Here is a 20852-nt window from a genome sequence, read left to right as displayed (position 1 = left end):
GGATTTTCATTATTTCCATTTGTGTGTCTTTACCAATTAAGTTGAAGAGTTTCTTCTACACAGTGATAATTTCTATTTCTTCATTTGTGTATTTTCTGTTTATGTTCTCATGTGATGTTACTATTGTGGTCTCTATTTTATGATACGAGAATATTAACCCCTTATGTCATATTTTTGTAAATGTTTATTTATTTTGAGAGAGAGAGAGAGAGAGAGAGCGAGCAAGGGAGGGGCAGAGAGAAGGAGAGAGAGAATCCCAAGCTGACAGTGCGGAGCCTGATGCAGGGGTCGATCTCACAAACCATGAGGTCATGACCTGAGCGGACAGGAGTCGGGTGCTTAACTGACCGAGCCACCAAACGCCCTTGTCACGTGTTTTAAGAAATATTTTTTTCTCAAGTTTGTCTTTTGGTGTTATGGGTTTGTTTCTTTGTTTTTTACCTAAAATAGATTTATATTTTGATGAAGCAAAAGCTACCAGTTTCTTTCCTTTGATGATTTCTGCCCCTGCTATGATCACACATTAAAGGCACCTGATACTTTTTCAAACATCATGTTTCATCAAGTTAAAGAGAGACCATAATTGTACACACCGCTCAGAAGGAGACAATGCTTCCTGAAGGACAAGCAATGCTTTCTTATCACCTGGGTTGCAAAATAGTTCCTAATTTCAGAGATGTTAAAACATGCAGGTGGGGAGAGAATCAATGAAAATGAGGGGCGTCTGGGTAGCTCAGTCAGTTAAGTGTCTGACTTCAGCTCAGGTCATGATCTTACAGTTCGTGGGGTCAAGCCCCACATCAGGCTCTCTGCTGTTAGCACAGATCCTCTCTCTCTCCCTCTCTCTCTCTCTGCCCTTACCCTTTCCCACCCTCTTTTTCAAAATAAATAAATAAACATTAAAAAAATAAGAATCAAAATGACACGCTTATTCCTTTAATAATACAGTTTTTTTCCTTCTTATGTTTCTTTGCTCATTTTATTTTTTTCTTTGCTCATTTTAAAGATTTTCACTTTATAGTCTGATGTATATAATTACCTTATCTGTACTTATCGGGAGTTTAATCCCTGCGTTTACTGGGTCCACTGAACCCCGTGGCATCTTAATTCTTTGTATGTTTCCTCAACTGGAGGTATGTTTTCCAGGTGTGTTTCCTACCTGTTGGGGCTTTGTCTGTGGGAAATCTGGGTGGAAAATGCGACCTTCTAGAGAAATTCTGTATTTGCCTTAGCCACGGGCCCCCGGGATATTATCAGCCCAAGCCCATATTTTGAGTTAATTTCTTGGCTCAGAAATTCCCAGACCCCAGATCCACCTAAGGACAGACTTGTAGCTAAGAATTCCCAGGGAATATTTGTCCTCCTCATTCATAGCACAGGCTGCAAATTTTTTTTTTTTCTAATAGAGTGTTTTGCTGAGAGCATAGTGTTCAAGAGTCCTTGGGCGGGAGGGGGGGGGGGGCGGATCTTAGTTCCCAATCCCTGCCTCATATGAGCCCATGGTTGTCCCCCACGCCCATGGCTATTGACACCCAAGCCCCTTGATTCCTGAGATTACTAAATTCCCCCGAGACAACCAAAGCACCTGACCCACACAACTTCAACTTTAGAATTTATGGCATTAGCCTCACTGCCCGGTCCATGATCAATTTTTAAATATCCTGTGATAACTGAAGAGAGACACGTGTGTTTTTTTGTCTACAGAATGCAAAATATGGCATAGAATTATTAGGTCAGACACACCATATTACTCTAATCTGCAATTAAACATTTTTTTTGTCTACTTCATCTATCCAAAATAGGGAAGGTTGGTCCACATTCCCAGTATGGCTTTGATTTTGTCAATGGGATCTCAGTTTGTTCAAACCTGAATGTTCTAGTTTCTGGCACTGCTGCTGAAAAATATGATAACTTCTTGTGCTGTTCCTTTCTCTCCCTTTCTAGAAGCTTCTGAGGCTTCATTTCATCAAAGGTTCTGGAATATCACAAGCATATGCCTTGGTGGAATCGTTTTCATTCATTATTGTGGATCTTTAAATTTTTTTTAATGTTTTTATTTATTTTTGAAAGAGAGAGACAGAGCATGAGTGGGGGAGGAGCAGAGAGAGAGGGAGACACAGAACCAGAAGCAGGTTCCAGGCTCTGAGCTGTCAGCACAGAGCCCGATGCGGGGCTCGAACTCACAAACTGTGAGATCATAACCTGAGCTGAAGCCGGACGCTCAACCGACTGAGCCATCCAGGCGCCCCGTTATTGTGGATCTTTAAAAGACATCATCTAGGGGCACCTGGGTGGCTCAGTCGGTTAAGCATCCGTCCTTGTAGAACTTCCAGTGCGTTCCCTTTATTCAGGCTCTATCTCATCACCACTATCTGAGGGATATGCGGCCTCCTGTTCAGAAGCTTTCCAGAGTTTTGATCCTTGTGTTGGACCTTCCTCCCTCTGTCCTCAAATGTCATGCTTTAGGGCTTTGGGTGTCTTCTAATTTCATGAAAAACACACCTGTTTGTTTGTTTGTTTGTTTGTTAATTGACATCCAAGTTAGTTAGCATGTAGTGCTATAATGATTTCAGAAGTAGAATCCAGTGATTCACCCTCTATGTATAACATTCAGTGCTCATCCCAACAAGTGTCTTCCCTAATGCCCCTCCCCCATTTAGCCCATCCCCCCACCCACAACTCCGCCAGCAACCCTCAGTTTGTTCTCTGTATGTAAGAGTCTCTTATGTTTTGTCCCCCTCCTTGTCTTTATATTATTTTTGCTTCCCTTCCCTTATGTTCATCTGTTTTGTGTCTTATCACAAAATAGGAGTGAAGTCCTATGATATTTGTCTTTCTCTGACTGACTGATTTCACTTAGCATAATACCCTCTAGTTACACCCATGTAGTTGCAAATGGCAAGATTTCATTCTTTTTGATCACCAAGTAATATTCCATTGTATGTATATACCACATCTTCTTTATCCATTCATCCATCGATGGGACATTCTGCAGCTCCTTGTTTTGAGGCAAATTATAAGAGGAAAGGAACAAGAAAATATACACTCTGCCATTTTGAAATCAGAAATCCTCATCCCTTTATTTAAAAAAAAATTTTTAAAGTTTACTTGTTTACTTTGAGAGCACAAGAGAGTGAGCAGAGGAGGGGTAGAGAGAGAAGGAGAGAGAGGATCCCAAGCAACCTCCACACTGTCAGCACAGAGCCTGATGTGGGGCTCGAACCCATGCGTGAGATCATGACCTGAGCCAAAATCTAGAGCTGGATGCTTAATGGACTGAGCCATCCAGGCACCCATCCTTCACTTTTAAAACATTTTTATTTTATTTTACATATGCCTCTTGTAAATAGCATACAGTTGGATTTTGTTCTGACTCAGTCGGAAAGTCTGTGCTTTTTACCAATTTATAGTTTAACCCATCAACACTAATTTTACGCACTATTTGATCTTTTTCTGCTGTCTTATGTTGTGATTTCTGATTTTTGTAATGCTTTTGCTGTTTGGGGGGAGGGAGGGACTTAAGCTCTGTTAGCTTATATTCCCCCTCTGACAATTTGCAAGCTATATATGCTATTTTTTCTGTCATGATTACCTTTAAATTGAAAAAATATATATTTAAAGTCCCACTTATATGTTGATATGCCAATAAAGCTGGCTTCCAACACTGTCATAGGCAATTTTTCTAGGTTTTTATTCCTTTGATCAATTATTTAAATTAATTACTTAATTTATTTATTGGAGAGGAGAGAAAGAGAAAGAGAGAGCATGAGCAGGGGAGAGGCAGAAAGAGAGAGAATCCTGAGCAGACTCCACATATCAGCGCAGAGCTCAACGTGGGGCTGGAACCCATGAACCATTGCGATCACGACCTGAGCCGAAACCATGAGTCGGGCGCTCAACCAACTGAGCCACCCAGTTGCCCCCCACTTTGATCAATTTTTAATGAGTTCCACCACCAGAACTGATGCCCTGTTCTCCGAGTCTTTAAATTCCCTAAATCTGTGAATTTGGAGACACCACTTTCTCAAAGTTCTACATATCTGACCGTGACTTTTTGGCCTCTTTCCCTGGGCTCTTTTTCCTAAACCAGTTTCTTAAATAGCTACTGTTCTCAACTTCCATCCATGGCCCACTTCTTTTCTCATTCCCTGGACTAGCTAACCCACATGTGTGGTCTGAGTCCGATGTGTTAAGGACTCCCAAATCTGTATCTCCTGTTCTGATAGTCACGCCCTGAGTGTCCAACCCTACACTCAACTCAGCATGAACTGGATGTCCCACAACTCCCCAAACACAAGATATTCAAAACCAAAGCCAGGGGGCGCCTGGGTGGCTCAGTTGGTTGAGCATCCGACTTTGGCTCAGGTCTTGACCTCGCGGTCCGTGAGTTTGAGACCCGCGTCGGGCTCTGTGCTGACAGCTCAGAGCCTGGAACCTGCTTCGGATTCTGTGTCTCCCTCTCTCTCTGACCTCCCCGGTCATGCTCTGTCTCTCTCTGTCAAAAATAAATAAACATTAAAAAAAATAAAACAAAAACAAAAACAAAGTCAGGACTTTGGCTAAGAGCTCTCCAGAGTCGGACCAAGGCTGCTTGGGTGCAGAACTCGGTTCTGCCATTTACCAGCTATGTGACTTCAGGCAAGTTAATCAGGCTGCCTATGTCTCAATCTCATCATCTGTAAGTGGGGACGATAATAATAGTATTGATAATAGATTATAGATACTATAATAGATAGGTAATAATAAGAGTAGATAATATAATAATAACATAAAATAGACCTTACCCAGTTGTTGTGGGGAAGGAATGATGGTCACATGTAAAGCTCTCAGAAGAGTGTGGGACCAAGAAAGAGCTGTATATGTGCTAAGAATGATTTTCATGTTATTTCTCCCCGCTATGGCCAGCCTCTCATTTAATGGTACCGTCATTAACCCATCACCTCTGCCAGGATTCTGGACGTCCCCTCAGATGCCTCGTCTCCCTCGCTTTCCCGTGTCCTGCTGGTTTTCTCTCTTAACACTTCTCGAACTTTCTCCTTCTCCTCATCTCCCTCCTTTGGAGCCACTTAGGTGGACAAACCACGCGAATTTGCCCGGGACTCAGGACTGCTTCCCGGGGTGCACGGCCTTCTGTGCTAACTCCCGGAGAGCCCTGGCACACCAGGACGGGTTTGGTCACCCTCGGTCCAGACCTCCACCATCCCCTTTTGCAGGACAAACACAGTAGCCTCCTAGCTGATGCCACCGCAATGCTCCTTAAGTCCACCTCCACATCTCCGCCTGAGCGGTATTTCTAAACGAGGGGCACCTGGGTGGCTCAGTTGGTTAAGCCACCAACTCTTTGATTTTAGCTCTGATCATCGCCTCACCGTTGTGAGTTCAAGCCCCAAGTGGGGCTCTGAGCTGACAGCACGGAGCCTGCTTGGGGATGCTCTCTCTCCCTCTCTCTCTGCCCCTCCCCTGCTCATGCTCGCTCTCTCTCTCTCTCAAGATAAAGAAATAAACTTAAAATAAATCAATAAAATAAAACTCGGACCTGCCTATGCTTAAAACCCCTCTGTCATTTCCCAGGCTGTATGACTGAAGGGCAGGAAAGTTCTTCAGTGTTGCATAGCATGGCTCCCTTTAGCTCCATAAGCAACTCCGGCCTGTGTCTGCGGACCCTCTGCCGCACAGCACGTGCGAAAGTGTCCCTGCAGACACGCCTCTGTGTCCTGCTCGTGCTCCGTGCCTGGTCCGACACCTGTTCCTACCTTTCTCTTCCCCGTCCTCTTTCCATAGCTCGTATTTCTCCTTCAAAAGGAAACTCAGGGGTCCTCTCCCCCAGGAGGCCCTCCCTGACGCTCACCCCTCCCCCCCCCCCACTCCTGGGTAAGCTAGGTGCCCCTCTCTGCGCCCACACGTCCCTGGGGTCACAGCCATGGGGGCATGGGCAACACTGTAAGGGGCATGATCGCTCTACAGCGATGGACTGTGAGTGCCCTGGTCCCGGTCCTCCCCATCCTCCCCAGCACTCAGTGCGAGCTGTCTGGCCCCCCGGTAGGTGCTCTCTGCTGAGCCCGCTAGTCCGTCCCGCCTCTCCAGGACCTCATCCCTAACCCGCATGCGCGCATTTTCTCTGCGCCAACAGGTCTACCGTAGGAGAGCTCTGATTGGCTGAGAGGTCACGTGTGCTGAGGGGACACCTCCTTCCTATTGGACAGCTCTGTACCTAAGCCTCAAGTAGGCTGCAAGGTGTCCCTGTTTACCCTCCTGTATTTCCTCTTCCCACGTCTGTTCCCTAAGTTTTTTGTTTGTTTGTTTGTTTTGTTTTTTTAAGAGAGAGCAGGCGAGGGAGGAACAGAGAGAGAGAATCCCAAGCAGGCTCTGAGCTGTCAGTGCAGCGCCCCACTCGGGGTTTGGACTCACAAACAGTGACATCATGACCTGAGCTGAAATCGGAAGTCCCACACTTAACCGACTGAGCCACCCAGCCACCCCTAACAGTTCCTATGTCTCATGACCTCTTGAAACAACCTGCCTGTAGGCTTTTTGAGACTCTAAACTTACCACCCTTCGTGTTTCCTTTTATCCCCGCACTGACTTTCTGGAGGAAGCGCCAGGTGCTTTGCTCTGCTCTTGGAACCCAGGCCGGTCAGTTAGGTGTTCTGCACGAACGGCTAGACGAACACCGCGTGGTGGGGGAGCTTCGCGGTGAGCTGGAGTGAGGGTGTTCTCCGCTTGGAGAACAGCAGGGCAAGGGCACTGTGGCTGGATTGGTGAGTTTAAGGGGCAGCAATGAGACTCATTGGGCTGGCTGGGAAGTTTGATAGAGGAAGGCGGTGGGAAATAAGGCAGGAATGGTAGAATTGGGGCTTTGGGGGCATGGGAGGCAGGAAGCCCCTGACAGTGAACCGTGAATAGCAGCGTTTTGCTCAGCCCCTAACGAGCTGAGGCTGAGACCTTTTGCAATAGGAGTCTCGCCCTTTCAACTGACCTCCAGGGCCGCATCCATAGAACGAAATCCAAAAGCCCCGCTGTCGTCACAGGGCCAAAGCCAGGCAGGGTCGGGTGTGGGGAGGCACGCAGACCACAAGGGGGAAATGAAGGCCTCTGTGTGCACGGCAGGCAGATGGAAGGAAGCCCGGAGACCGCCGCTGGCTATCTGGGGGGCAAGGTCAGACAGGCCCAGATCCTGCTGGGAGATACCTAGAACAGCCTGACGCAGAGAAAGAGCACTGAGTCGGGAGTCAGGGAGCTGGTTCCCACGCCTACTACTGTGAAAGCTTCAGAAGGTCACGGTCAATCCCTCCAGACCTCAGTCTTCTCCCTCACCAGCTGGGGTCAGTTCAAGCGGGGTCCCCTAAGCCATCGTAATGCAGCTGGCTTTCCCCACCCCCCAGCCCACGCAGGAATTTAGCCTCCCTGCAGTCTCTCCAGATACTTCTGGAAGGCCACGGATGACATCCCAATGCTCATGGTTGTCCAACTAGCATCCTGGTCAGTGTCCTATCCCCACTCCGATGAATGTTTGGCCGAAATGCCCAGACGTGCCTGACTCCCCACCCCCACCCCCACCCCCACCCAGTTTCGGCTGCTGCTTGTACCTCTGCTCTAACACAGGGAAAAGCTGGATTAGCTCTGTGGTCCCCATCCTGCCTGCAAAAGGGAGTTTGTTAAAGATGCCTGTGCCTGGGCTCAAGTCCAGACCACGTCAGTAGGAATCTCTAATTTTGTTCTGGAAAGGTGATTTCCAGGGTTGAGAGTTCTTGAGCAAGATGAACTCTAGAGGTCCAGAATGTTGGAGTGGGGGACAAGCCCCCCAAAGCTGCTGTCTGCATGTAGAGTGGGTCAGCCACCCGGAAAGTCCCTCTGAAGGCCCCACCTGGAACGCAAGACGCTCCCAATCCTCTCCCGAGAGGTCCCCTCCCTCTGGGCAGCCCCTCGGGTCAGGGGATTAGAGCCTGCTGGCTGCTTTCCTTTGGTCCTGGGTACTTTCTAGAGAAGCCACGCAGGGCTTTGGAGCATAGAAGGCAGGAAGCCCTTTGCCCCAGGTTTCCTGTGCAGGGAATAGATGCCTTCCCACCTGTGCCTGGTCCCTAGATAGTTCCATGGTACAAACAGATACAGGGCTGGTCTGCGTCATGAGGGTAGGTGGCCGCTTCCTAGACCCTCTGTCTCTGCCCCAGGGAAATCATTTTGTATGTAATCCAACTCTGAGGACAGCGGTCAGGACTCCTAAAATCCCTGAAATATTCCCCACCCCACCCCCACCTGCCAAAATTGCACATGTAATATACACGCCCGTTCTATGGAGGTCTCAGGTACCTTGATAACTTGGCAAGATCTAGGTTGTCGAAATTTAGGACAACTGCAGAAATGACGTGACACCGGGGGGCCGGGGCAGCCCAGACAGTTTCTGCAGAATACTGTCACTGCTCCAAGTCACTTGCAGGAAGAGAGTTGGGGACCCCGTGCACCGAACAAAGACACCGGAGAGGGTAGGAGGTGTTGGCAAGGCCATCTGTCACGAAGGTGACACTCACACAAGCTCTCTTTGTTTGCAGATGGTGACAAACACCTTCCGGACGGCCAACATCCAGATCCAGAGCCAGGACCAGAGGCTCCTGACGCTGCTCCTGGACAAGGACAGTCGGCGAACGTTCAAGGACGTGGTCAGGTGAGGCTGGGCCTCACCACCCCTGCATGCCCCACGGGGCACACGTGAGCGGCAGCCGGCCCCTCCTATCTTCTGCCTCTAGCCCGGGACACCTGTCGCAGGCAGACCATGTGGCCGGGCAGGTGTCCCTGGTGGGATGGACTTAGGCCACTGCCCTGTGACTTCCTATGAATCCAGGGAGAAGAACTAATGAATGGCTGACTCTGGCCAGCCCCTGCTATTTAAGTTTCCGGAGATTCCTCTACATACACTCGGCCCCGCGGCCACAGATCTGACCCCCTGTGTCGGCACAGTCCCTCCCATAAAGGTTAACCTGGGGCTGCTTAGAGGTTTCCCCTGGGGCGGTGTATTTGGGTAAGGAAGGCACACACCGAGTGACTGCGCAGGCACGCCTCCTCTCTCGGTGTCCACCCCACCCCCACCCCGCCCAGGATGCTCTTTCCTTGTCCTGACTCCCTCCTCTCTCCATGAGGCCTCCTCTGTATAATCTATAATAGAGGGACTACCTTCAAAACCCCCCCGGGGAAGATTTGACCCCAGAGATGGGTCTCCTGAGCTGGCCTCTCTCCGCCCACAGATTCGAGGTCTCTCCCTGCCCAGAGCCATGTTCCGGGGCCCACAAGTCCGAGGCGTCACAGCTCGGTTCACACGGGCAGGAGGTGGAAGGGACCAAAGCCAAGCCCAAGCCCCTTCTAATGCCCATCAACACGTTCTCCGGCATCGTCCAATGAGCCCGCAGGGGCAGCAGAAGCGCCGAGTCTGAGAGCCCAGGCCCAAGAGTACGGATACACTACCCCACCAGCCTCCAAACACTCACACCGGCCGCCGGAACGAGGCCTGGCTGCCCTGGGTGGCTTCTGGCTGTGAGTAGGAGCCAGCGAGTGACGGGTGCATAAGGCGCTTACTGGGCCGAGGCAGGTGATGGAGCAGGGCCCACACACAGGCCCCAGGAAGGTCCCAGCAAAGCTGCACACACGCAAGCAAGACCCGGCTCCGTGCACAAATGTCCATGCCTCCACTGATCTTCAATTCCCACTTGTGCGGCTCAAGATCCCCCCTCGGCCCTTAAACCGCCCCCAGTGAGAGATGCTACGTCGGCCAGGGCCCTGTGGCCTGGGGGGAGGGGGGGGGGAGAGTGGGGGATGGGAAGCAGGCAAAGATAATTGCAGCCTCTCCCTTCCGAGAGTCTGTTCCTTTTCTTCCTTCCAGCCACCTCCTCGTCCTGCATTCCCAGGCAGGTGTCTCTCCCGAGTGAGAGGAAATCGTCAGTTCCAATAAACACACTAAAGTACCTTTGCTTTTATCTAATACCTAGCGACATCTGGATTCAAAAAAAAAAATCTTTTCAATGTTTATATTTTAGAGAGAGGGAGCATGAGCGGGGGAGGAGCAGAGAGAGAGAGACACACAATCCCAAGCAGGCTCCGGTCTCTGAGCTCAGCACAGAGCCCCACGTGGGGCTCGAACTGACAAACCACAAGATCATGACCTGAGCAGAAGTCGGACGCTTAACCGACTGAGCCACCCAGGCGCCCTGAGTTCTAAAACGTGTATCCAGATGTAAAATAGGGAAGTTCGGTGACACAGACCAGTTTCTTCACCCTCGGGACTAGGTGTAGGGTGGGAAGAAAAGTAACAGAGAAAACATAAAAGCATGGACTTGAGGTCATCTCTCTTGCCTGGGCAGGGCCCCAGGGGATGGTGGGAGGAGGGGATCCAAGAGTAGAGAAGGAGGCACTTTCCTTTTGGCCTCATCGCCCCAGCAGTGGGGGGCAAGTCTGCGAGACCCCTTGCAAGAGGGGCTGCCTGGGGGTCTAGGCAGGTGGGACCAAGGGACACCAGCTTGGCAGAGTGCCTTCCAGCTCTGGATCGATGAAGACCAAGGAGTGGATGGATGTGAGATCTTCCACTGTAGTTGCCCCCCTGCAGAACCCGGGGAGAGAGGGATTAGGGGCAAGCCTGAGACCGAGGGGGTTTCAAACCAGAAATGACCGATATCACTGGATTTGAGTGGGTTTACCTGGAGGTGGCTACATTTATTGTCCTGCTGTTGGCCTGACGGATGCTGACTTGTATCAGCTGATTTGTATCAGTTCTGGCATTCGCAGTTACTAGGATCTTTAAGTAAACATTTGCGAGTTTACCAGCTGTTCGAATTGGGTGAGGTCTCTGGGCCCCTCCTGCAAGAATCTACCAGCTCACAATGAAAGCAAGTCATAGACCAAAGTCCCCTACACATTCTGACCTGTGTGGGCAAATCGCCACCCCCCTCAACCCCCACCCCAGCCAAATTAGGTGCTCTGAGCAAACCTTGCATGAAAGGGTCACCGAATCAGTAGGTGGACATCGGACCACTTGGGAGTAAAGCCCACAACACCATTTCAAAGGGCCGGACAACCTGACTCTCTAGATTCTTATAAATGCTTGTCCAGAGACGAAAGGCCTCCAGCAAAATGGTAACCAGTCCATGGGACTCAGACACCACCAATGTCATCAGTGAAATGCTGCCAGTATCTATCAGGCCAATTAATGAAAACACTTCTGTTGATCTAAGATTGTTGACCTGTTTGTATTTGCTGCCCCAAATGTTAGCTCACCGCCTCTGGGAGGTGTGCCCTCAAATTGGACAACTGAGCTCCCTGAGATGTGGATTGAAACTAACCACTAAGTACATACTGTTCCAGGGGCCGGGACGGCTGCCTGGGTGGGGGGGCAGGGGGCTACCCCAAGACCCAGCCCTGCTCTCTGGGGGTTGTCCCCACTGAAGAGACCCGTGTCACCAATAGTGTCTGTCCCCCGGGGGCAGCTGGCATCCAAGGAAACAGCTCTATGCCCTGGGGACGAAAATAGCTGCCTTCCTGGAGTCCTGCCTCTGATGGACCCAGACAAGAAACGAGAGAAACACGCGAAATAGAAACCGGTAGTGCGCTGGGTGGTGATGCGTGCTGCGGAGAAAAATAAAGCAGGGGAGGGGAGCGCGAGTCTGCGGAGCGGGTGGGATTTGTCAGTGAGGGTGGACAGGGACGGTCCCTGAGGGTAACAGGTAGGTCCTATCGTGAATCGCATCCCCGCTCCCCGCCCCCCCCCCCACCGGCCCCCAGTTTTCCTCGCCTGAAGCGACTCAGAGAACTGACTCAGGTTCTCGGGAGCTGCGGGCCCGGCAGGTGCGGCGCGCAGGTGCGCCGGCCCCGCCCCCCAGGTGCGGCGTCAGGGGGCGGGGCTACTTCCGGGGCGGCGGCCGGACGTGGAGGGGGTGGGTGGGCGTGGCGGCCGTTGACCCGGTGACCGCGGCGCCGCCCGAGGCCGGAGGGGGCTCCCCGCTCGCCCCGCGCCCCCCTCCCGGCCCATGGCCGTGACCCCGCGCCCGCCCCGCGCCCAGCTCCGCCCCCCGCCCGCCCGGGACTGACGGAGCCGGGCAGCCATGAGCGCCAACCCCCAGTGGGACGTCAGCCGGGCTCTGGGGGTGGCCAGGCTCTTCCACCTGGTGTGCGGGGTCCGGGACGCCTGCGTGACTCCGTTCCTGACCCTCTACCTGAGGCAGCTGGGCCTGGCCGCGCCCTGGGTGGGCATCCTGATGGGGACCAAGCACCTGATCGCAGCCTTCTGGGGTCCCTTCTGTGCCTTCCTGGCCAAAAGCTACCAGAAGAGGAGGGTGCTTCTGATGGGCTCGCTGCTCGGCTCGGCGGGGGCCAGCCTGCTGCTGGTCCTCGTGCCGCCGCTGGACAAAGATCTGCGGTCGGGTTCCTGTAACGCCAGCGACGGCGCCACCCCCACCGCGCCGCCACCGCCACCGGGGGCCGCGCTGACCGGGACCTTCGCCTCGAACCAGCCGCCGGGGGCGCCCAGCCCCGCATCCAAGAGCAGTCCTCGGACCGTGGAGGCCTCTGGCGTGGGGAAAGGACCCGCGGGAAGTGTCCACGAGCCGTCCGGTCATCCTCCTGGCCACGCCGTGGGCTCCGTGGAGGGAGCCAGGACCACGTCCCTAGCTGTCCATCCTGTCACTTCGGGGGTGAAAGCTCCCTCTCGGCAAGGGGCTTTTAAGGTGGGCGGGACCGCCCTCCCTTTGCTTGCTGGAGGTACAGCGCTGGGAAGCCCAGCCAACTGGTCGGCAGCCGAGGGCCACGCCCGGGCCCTTGGCCTGTCCTCGGAAGGGCTGCGGTGGACCTTCTTCCTCTCCCTGGGGTCCATGGTGTTCTGGGAGCTGCTGACGGCCCCTCTGGAGCAGGTGGCAGACGACAGCCTTTATGAGTACCTAGACTGTGTGGACGCCGCGGACCGCTACAGAAGCCTGTGGATCTGGAGGCTGCTGGGCATGTCCACGGGGGCCTGTGGCATCGCAGCCTTGGCGGGACGGCTGGAATGCTCCCTGGTGACAAATGGCCCCCGGGGTGTGTTGCACTTCTACGGCTACTCACTGGTCAGCACGCTGGCTTTACTGGTGAGCATCGCCTTTCCCGTCCCCACGTGCAGGCGGCGGGAGCCCAGCTACAAAACCGTCAAGGCGCTGTCTCTGGTGGCCGGCGACCCCCGCCTCACCCTCCTGGCCCTCACTGTCTTCCTGATAGGAGCCGCCACCAGCACGGTACAGAACTTTCTGTTCTGGCACATGAAGGACCGCGGGAGCAGCGAGCTGGTCATGGGTTTCTCGGTGGCGCTGGGCTGGCTGGGGGAGATTGTGGTCCATCCGTTCAGAGCGACGTTGCTTAGGAAACTGACCAGGGTGGGCACCGTGGGGCTGGGGCTGGGCTGTCTGGCGGGGCAGCTACTCTACTACGCCTTCCTCTGGAACTGGTGGTCCGTCCTCCCCGCTCAGACCTTGAGCGCCATCAGCAGCGGGGCTCTGGGGTGGGCGGTGAAGGCCTCGGTCGAGCACCTGGCCTCTCCCGGAATGGAGAGGCCCCTGAGTGCCATGTTCCAAGGCCACTTTTACGGGGGCGGGTCCAGCCTGGGCAGCTTTGCGGGGGGCTTCGTGGTGATGTCCTTCAGCCTGGCCGTTCTGTACCAGGCCTGCTGCGTGGGCCTGTTGCTCTGGCTGGCCCTGTTCCTGTCCGTCCAGCGGACACTGCCCCAGGAGCAGAGAATCAACTACTCAAAACTGCTGGTCGTGGAGGCCAGCGACACGAGCGACTCTGAGCAGGGGACGGAACGGGACTGGCTCGTGAAGGCCATGAGGGAGGAGCATTCAGGCTAGGAGGACTGAGAGGCAGGTCACGATGCCCTGATCGGGGAAGGTGCCCAAGGCTGGGGGGCCGGGGGGGGGGGTGGACAAAACTCACCTGCCGAGGACAAGGTCCTGGGGCTGCAGGGCGCCTGGAGAGAGAAAACGAGTGTGTGTGCAGAAGTCCCATCAGATCGCCTGGATGCATGATTCTCTTTACTTTTGTGGTAAGGGGAGATTTAACTTTTGGCTGTTCAATCTTTTTTGAAATAATGGAGGAAGAATACATTTGCTAAAAAAAAAAAAAAAAAAAAAAAAAAAAAAACCTCACAAAAATGTGCCCTTAGTGTTCACTTATTCATTGTATTTTGGTGTGTAAGGTTAGCAAAGAGCTTTACTGGTACTGACCGCAGTGCCATTGATTTCAGCCACACTGGCGTGCTCAAACTGGCAGGTGCCAGGAAGAGCTAAGGGGACCCGCTCAGTTGGCGGAGGGGGGGCTGCTGGCTTTCGTGAGTCACGTGTGTTCCCGTGGGTCCGGAAAGCACGAGCCTGCGTCCACACAGAGGCTGAGTGATGTGATGGTTTAAGGATCTAGATTATTCAGGGAGGGCGGTAAGAGCAGGTAAGAACGAGAACAAAAAACAGAAGTCCGCATCCAGACACAGGCGCCCACGCTCACAGCCAGGCACTTAGGTTTCCGATAAGGGGAGGTGATGGGAAACGTAACATGTGCTGGGGGAGAGCGGACGCAGGTTAGTCCGTTTTCATCCTTACTCTCAAACGTGTGTGTCCCCAGGGGTAGGATCCCTAGAATTGCCTTCCAGACTTCCATCAGAGCAAGGGCAATGTCACGTCTTGGGACGCCTATCTTACATGCCGCACCTCGCGAGAGTCCACGGAGATTGTGGGCAGGTGGAAACAGGTGCGGCAGCCCCGTAGGGTGAGGGTGCCACGGGTGGTCCACGCTGGGCCCGTGGGTGGCCACTAGATGGGGTACCTTCTCAAACCCTCCCAACCCCCCAGGATAGGGCCCCTTATTCCAGAAGCCAGACGCCAGAGACCAATTCTTGCACCTTATATAATCAGGTAAGTGCAGGATATCAGATTTAGAAGCGTCTCATTTTACAAATGCAAAAAAAAAAAAAAATGTCTCATAGCTGGAGAAGGGGGGAAACACATGAAGGTTCACTGGGTCAGACATGGTTCCAGGGAATTTATTCTCTTAAAATTTTCCCTAAAAAGCTTTAGGGTATCAATAACCAGCAAAAAGTTACCCCTGCCTGGGGCGCCTGGGTGGCTCAGTCGGTTGGGCGTCCGGCTTCAGCTCAGGTCATGATCTCACAGTCTGTGAGTTCGGGCCCCGCGTCCGGCCCTGTGCTGACGGCTCAGAGCCTGGAGCCTTTTTCGGATTCTGTGTCTCCCTCTCTCTCTCTCTGCCCCTCCCCTGCTCATGCTCTGTCTCTGTCTCAAAAATAAATAAAAACATTTTAAAAATTAAAAAAAAGGGGGGGAAGGGAAATTCAATGTGAAGATTGAAGGCAGCTATCACTTGAAATCTGGGCAGTAGACGGAACTTACTCCGTAGACAGAACACACAGTAATACCAAAATACAAACACGGGTTTGTTCTCCCTAATGTAAACAAAAGGTGAGGAACCAGGACCTGGCTTAAGAAAGGAGTTAAGTTAGTTAAGTGTGGCTTAGCCTGAAGAAAGAAGGAAGAGAAAAGAGGAGAGGAGGAGGCTGAGTGATGTGATGGTTTATTAAGGATCTAAAAGATTACACGGGGAGGGTGGTAACTCAGGGAAGGGCATTCTAGGCAGAGGGAACAGACAAAGTGACCGAGGTGGCAAACGCATGGGGTCTACTTGGGGGGGAATGGCAAGAAATAATATCGTTTGTGTAGTGCGGTGCTGACAGGCAAGGCTGGGAAGATATCTTAGGGCCGGGTCACAGAAGGTCTGGATTCTGTACACTTGGGTAAACCATGGAAGGTTCTGGAGAGGGTCATGACAGGTGAGGACTATGCTGAACTTTTTTTTTAATTAGCTTTATTAAAGTATTATTTACATATAATTAAATGCATACATTTAAATGGTACAATTTGATACATGTTGACATATATGCATATATGCATATACACCTATGAAACCATCACCACATTCAAGATAGCATATCCATCACCCCCAAATTTCCTCCATCCTGGTCCTAAATAGCCACTGAGCTGTTTTCCGTCACTCTATATTGGTTTGTGTTTTTGATTTTTTTCAATGAACTGGTAATGGCACTTTTAATTTTTTTTAATGTTTATTAATTTTTGAGAGAGTGAGCAGGGGAGGGGCAGAGAGAGAAGGAGACACAGAATCCACAACAGGCTCCAGGCTCTGAGCTGCCAGCACAGAGCCCGGCACGGGGCTTGAACCTAGGAGCCCCGAGATCACAGCTTGAGCCAAAGTCGGACACTCGCTCAACCGACTGAGCCACCCAGGCGCCCCTGGTTTGCATTTTTAAAGACTATGGGATGCATTATTTTACGTCTAACATCTTCCACTCAGCACCATTGCAGAGACTTTTGACACCAGCTTCCCCCAAGTTAGGCCAAATTTCACCGGTTAAGGGCACACCGCTGCCCCCAATTCACTTCAGACCCCCCCAAGGCCACCCTCACTTCCGACCAACTGGCTGCAAATTTGGGGCTTCCCACCGCCCCCCCGCCACGTTCAATATTTCACTAGAACGATTCTTGGAACTCAGGACCAAGTGCCATACTTCATGATTACAGTCTTCTAGCCAAAGAACGCAACTCAGAATCATCCAGAAGAGAAGATGTATGGGGTGAGTTCTGGAAGGCTCCTAACATGGAGGGTCGCGTCCTTCCCCCAGCCCCATCTATGGTTTTTACTGGGGCTTCTTTACGGAGGTATGATTCCTTGAATCTCGGTCTTCAGTTCTCCTCTCGTCCCCAGAAGTCAGGCTGACTTCATATAGCCCAAAGCCCCAAACTCCTAACCACGCGGTTGGTCTTTCTGGCATGGCCTGCCCCTATCCTGATGCACCCCGTTAGCATAAACACAGGTGCATTCTGAGCAGCCCGTCATGAGGAACAGACACGACTATAACCAGGAAAATTCCAAGGACTTAAGTCTACCTCCCAGGAACCAGGGACAAGGCCAGCCAGAAGGTCTAACAGAACACACGTGCACGAGCAGAGCAAGGTAGGACACGTTGGATAGGATACCAAGTGAGAAGTTCAAGTGGTACCTCGGAAGTCTGGGGCAGATGGGATAGTTGAGTGCTGGGGCCACTCAGAAGGAACCCTCGTGGGGACCTTGAAGCAGGCATGAGTCACCCCGAAGGTGACTCACACCCTCACGGCGTGAGGCACACCGAAGGAAGGACCGAGTCCTAAAGACTCGAGTCACGGCTTTTACTCCATCAACTCTCTAGTAGGCCAGTGAAGCTTCCTAAAGCCAACAGAAAATGAAATTCTTAGCTCCCAGACTTATGGCTACCACAGCCACTGACTTCTAAACGTATCCTGTTTCCATCAAAGAGGAAAGCAAATATTGAATGAGCCATTAACCTTTATGCTCAGGCTTACTTCGACCATTATTTTCCAAGCGAGTTTTGCAGAACACGTAATCCTAGTGTGGGGGGCCCGGGTGAGCATTCAAAAGCATTCTGTAGCTACCTAGTTGGGAAAATGATGGAAATTAGTATCACCCTTTAGAAACTCACAATACATATTAGCAATCAAGGCTCCGTAGAGCCCTGTAGTCAACAAACTCGTTTCGCTCTGTCGGGCCTGTAATTCCCCTTACCCACGTGGTATCGCAACCCTCTTCCAGGTAATGCCAATCAATATCTTACAGAACTAGTATTTCCCGGAAGATGCCTTGGAAAATACCAACGTTGGTAGTTTTCTGTGTGACCTTTTCAACGCAGCCGAGGGGGTGCTCAGGGACAAATCTGGGCTCCCACCCCCAGACTGGCAAGTGTCCTGAGAATCTGTGCTAAGAGCTCAGCAGAGATTTTCCCGTTGAGTCAGAGCATTAACTCATTTTACAGGTGAAGTTAACTAAGGTTCCGAAAGGCGAGAGTTCAAAGCTAGGTCTGTTTGAGCCGCCCTCTCAATCTCGATGCTGGCTCGGAGAAGTGGAGAGTTTATTCCCTGCCGGGGAGCAAGGATCGGAGGCAGGGACGCGACGGGAATCCAGGTGGATTTTGCATGAAGAGTCATGGAAAATAAGGTTGGAGATATGGGTGGGATCCAGATTGTGGATGCCCTGAATGCCTACCTAAGGGAACTGTGCCTTCTCTCTCTGGGCTCTCTCTGCACATGGTAATGCTTGTAATTCTCACAACACTAATGCCCATTTCACAGCAGGGGAAACTGAGGCTGGGAGAGGTTAGCTGATTTAGCTGCCTGGCGTCAGGACTATTAGATGGTGAAGCATGGAGTGAGTGCGGATCCAACCACGGCAAATCCCATGGTCCTTTCTCTGGACATCATGCTCTTTCTAGGAAGGTTTTACCAGCCACGGGGGGTGCGCTGAAAGTTTTTGACCCTCTCTTGTCAGTTGCATTGTGAACAGTGGGTCTGAGTTGGGGGAGCTTTTGGGGTCTGGGCTGTCTGTTTTGGACAGACCATTGCAACTGTCTAGGCAGGAAGTGTGTGGACTTAGAAGCAAGGACTTCTAATACCATATTGGACAGTAATGGGAAAGGAACCATGTTTGCATCTTGAAAAAAAATGCGTCTAAAGTTATAAGTATGATATTTACTGAAGGTTTTACTAAGTTAAAAAAAAAAAAAAAACTTCCCTCTTCTTCCTGGTGTTTGTAACATTTTCATCACAAACTTTATCAAGAATTTCCTGCATCTCCTGAGAAGGTCATGTGATTTTTTTCATCTCTAGTCCATTTGTGTGGTGAATTTTACATCAAAATACTCTTGATTTTTAACTAACCATGAATTATTTTTTTTTGGCTGATTTATTTATTTTGAGAGAGACAGAGAGAGTGAGCAAAGGAGGTGCAGAGAGAGGAAGGGAGAGAGAATCCCAAACAGACTCCATGCTGTCAGCACAGGGCCCGATGCGGGGCTTGAACTCACAAACCATGAGATCATGACCTGAGCCCAAACCAAGAGCCAGACACTCTTAACTAACCCATGAACTTTTAGATGAGTCCTATTTGATCCTGAGAAATTATGTTTTTTTTAAAAAAATACAGTCTTGGATTTGGCTGACCAATACTTTAAGACTTTTGCATTAATATTCCCTTTGCTTTTCTTCTCTTTCACTTTTCTTGGCCAGTTTTGTCCTTATGGTCATCCCAGCCTCACCTTTTATATTTTCCATTTTATGGAACAACTTGTATAAGATAAGACTTGTCTGGGCAACAAATGGTAGAACTGTAGCCAGCAGTCAGGAGAACAAGTTTTCTTATAAACGAGCGTTGATACGGTTCTCTATTAGCTCATATGCCGTTTTATGTTTTCCTGTATCCTTTTTACCAAAGTTTTCAAGTGACTGCAGTTTGCCTACTCACCGCCCATTCCTCTCTCTCCTCCACCCAAACTGTGTTCCTGGCAGCAACTGTGTTCACGCGAAACGCTTACCTTCCCAGATTCCCTTGCAGGTGGAAATCTGCACGGGATGTCTGGGCAAGTCTTTGCTTTCCTGGGCATAGGCTCCGCCTCCTCTGTAGGCTCCGCCTCCTCCATAGGCTCCGCCTCCTCAATAGGCTCCACCTCCTCTAGGGGCTCCACCTCCTTTATGGGCTCCACCTCCTCATAGGCTCCTCCTCTTCTGTAGGCTCCACCTCCTCCTCTTCTTTCCTTAGAGTAGAAACAACTGTCTGGCAACCATAAGTTGACGAGCATGAACAAGCCATACTTAGCTGAGCACAGTGCTTTTTGCTTAGCTACTCTTATCAGAAATTTGTTTAGACTTTTCAAAGGACCTGCTTTAGGTTTTGCTAATTTTCTCCATTGTTTTTGTTCTCTCCTTTCATTACTGCCATTAGCTTTGTTGCTTCCTTTCTTCTCATGTCTGTAGGTTTGCTCTGTTGCCTTTTGCCGCCTTGAGCTACACACTCACCTCTTTTGTTCTCCGTATTTCTTGTTTTCCGATAAATGTCAAAAATTTTAATTTCCCTTAGGTATTGCTTTAGCACAAATGTTGACATTGCAACTCAGCACAAACTTTGACATCGTAATTTAGTTCTAAGTATTTCACGATTTCCCTTGTCATTTCCCCTTCAGCCTAAAGGCAGTTTTCATTTTTTTCCTAGGAATATGGGATTTGTAAATGTTCTATTTTTACTAAATTGTAAATTTATTCCGTTAGAGTTGGAAAATGAAACCAAGGTCATACTTTGTAATATATGCAGATTTTTTTTGTTTGTTAGGTATAAAGAGAGGGGTGTGTGTGTGTGCGTGTGTGTGTGTGTTTTAGCTCAAGATTATTAATTGTATTAGTCAAATGTTCTATCATGCTTATTTTGGGTCTGCTTGCTGTATCATATTCTGAAAGGTGTGCTAAGACCTCCAAATTATTGATGTATCCATTTCCCCATGTTAGCTATTTATTGCTTTATATATTTTAAGGCTACATTGATGGAGGTATATATGCTTCTGTTTGTTATTTCATTTGGATTTATTATTCCTTATTAGTATATTACCTCTCCATTTGTCCCTTCTTTTTAAAAATATTTTTTAAATATTTATTTCTGAGAGAAAGACAGACAGACAGAGTGCACTCAGGGGAGGGGCAGAGAGAGAGGGAGACACAGAATGTGAAGCAGGCTCCAGGCTCTGAGCTGTCAGCACAGAGCCCAATGCAGGGCTCAAAGTCACAAACTGTGAGATCATGACCTGAAGTTGGATAGTTAACCAACTGAGCCACCCAGTGCCCCTCTTTTTTAAAATGTTTTTTTTTTTTTAATTTTCGAGAGAGAGAGAGAAAGCACAAGTGGGAGAGGGCCAGAGAGAGGAGGGGGACATAGGATCCAAAGCAGGCTCCATGCTG

General features: G+C 50.7%; 2 protein-coding genes across 3 annotated transcripts in view; both read left to right on the top strand.

Annotated features, from left to right (window-relative positions):
* PIK3R6 (phosphoinositide-3-kinase regulatory subunit 6) overlaps nucleotides 1-9974 on the top strand; it is a 56662-nt gene extending 46688 nt beyond the window's left edge. For both annotated transcript variants that reach the window (XM_042966874.1, XM_042966873.1), the window contains 2 exons: nucleotides 8547-8659; nucleotides 9237-9974. In XM_042966874.1, the coding sequence (XP_042822808.1) occupies nucleotides 8547-8659; nucleotides 9237-9390 (267 nt within the window). In that variant the 3' untranslated portion in view covers nucleotides 9391-9974. The remainder of the gene's footprint in view (nucleotides 1-8546; nucleotides 8660-9236) is intronic.
* A 2008-nt stretch (nucleotides 9975-11982) lies between these two features.
* On the top strand, nucleotides 11983-14116 carry MFSD6L (major facilitator superfamily domain containing 6 like). Its single transcript, XM_007099410.3, has one exon. The coding sequence runs from the start codon at nucleotides 12081-12083 to the stop codon at nucleotides 13848-13850; it is 1770 nt and encodes a 589-aa protein (XP_007099472.2). The 5' UTR covers nucleotides 11983-12080; the 3' UTR covers nucleotides 13851-14116.
* The last annotated feature ends 6736 nt before the right edge of the window (nucleotides 14117-20852 follow it).

Source organism: Panthera tigris, chromosome E1, assembly GCF_018350195.1.
Source record: "Panthera tigris isolate Pti1 chromosome E1, P.tigris_Pti1_mat1.1, whole genome shotgun sequence".
Lineage (NCBI taxonomy): Eukaryota > Metazoa > Chordata > Mammalia > Carnivora > Felidae > Panthera > Panthera tigris.
The sequence above is the reverse complement of the archived record's forward strand: the minus strand, read 5'-3'. Positions and strand labels throughout refer to the sequence as shown.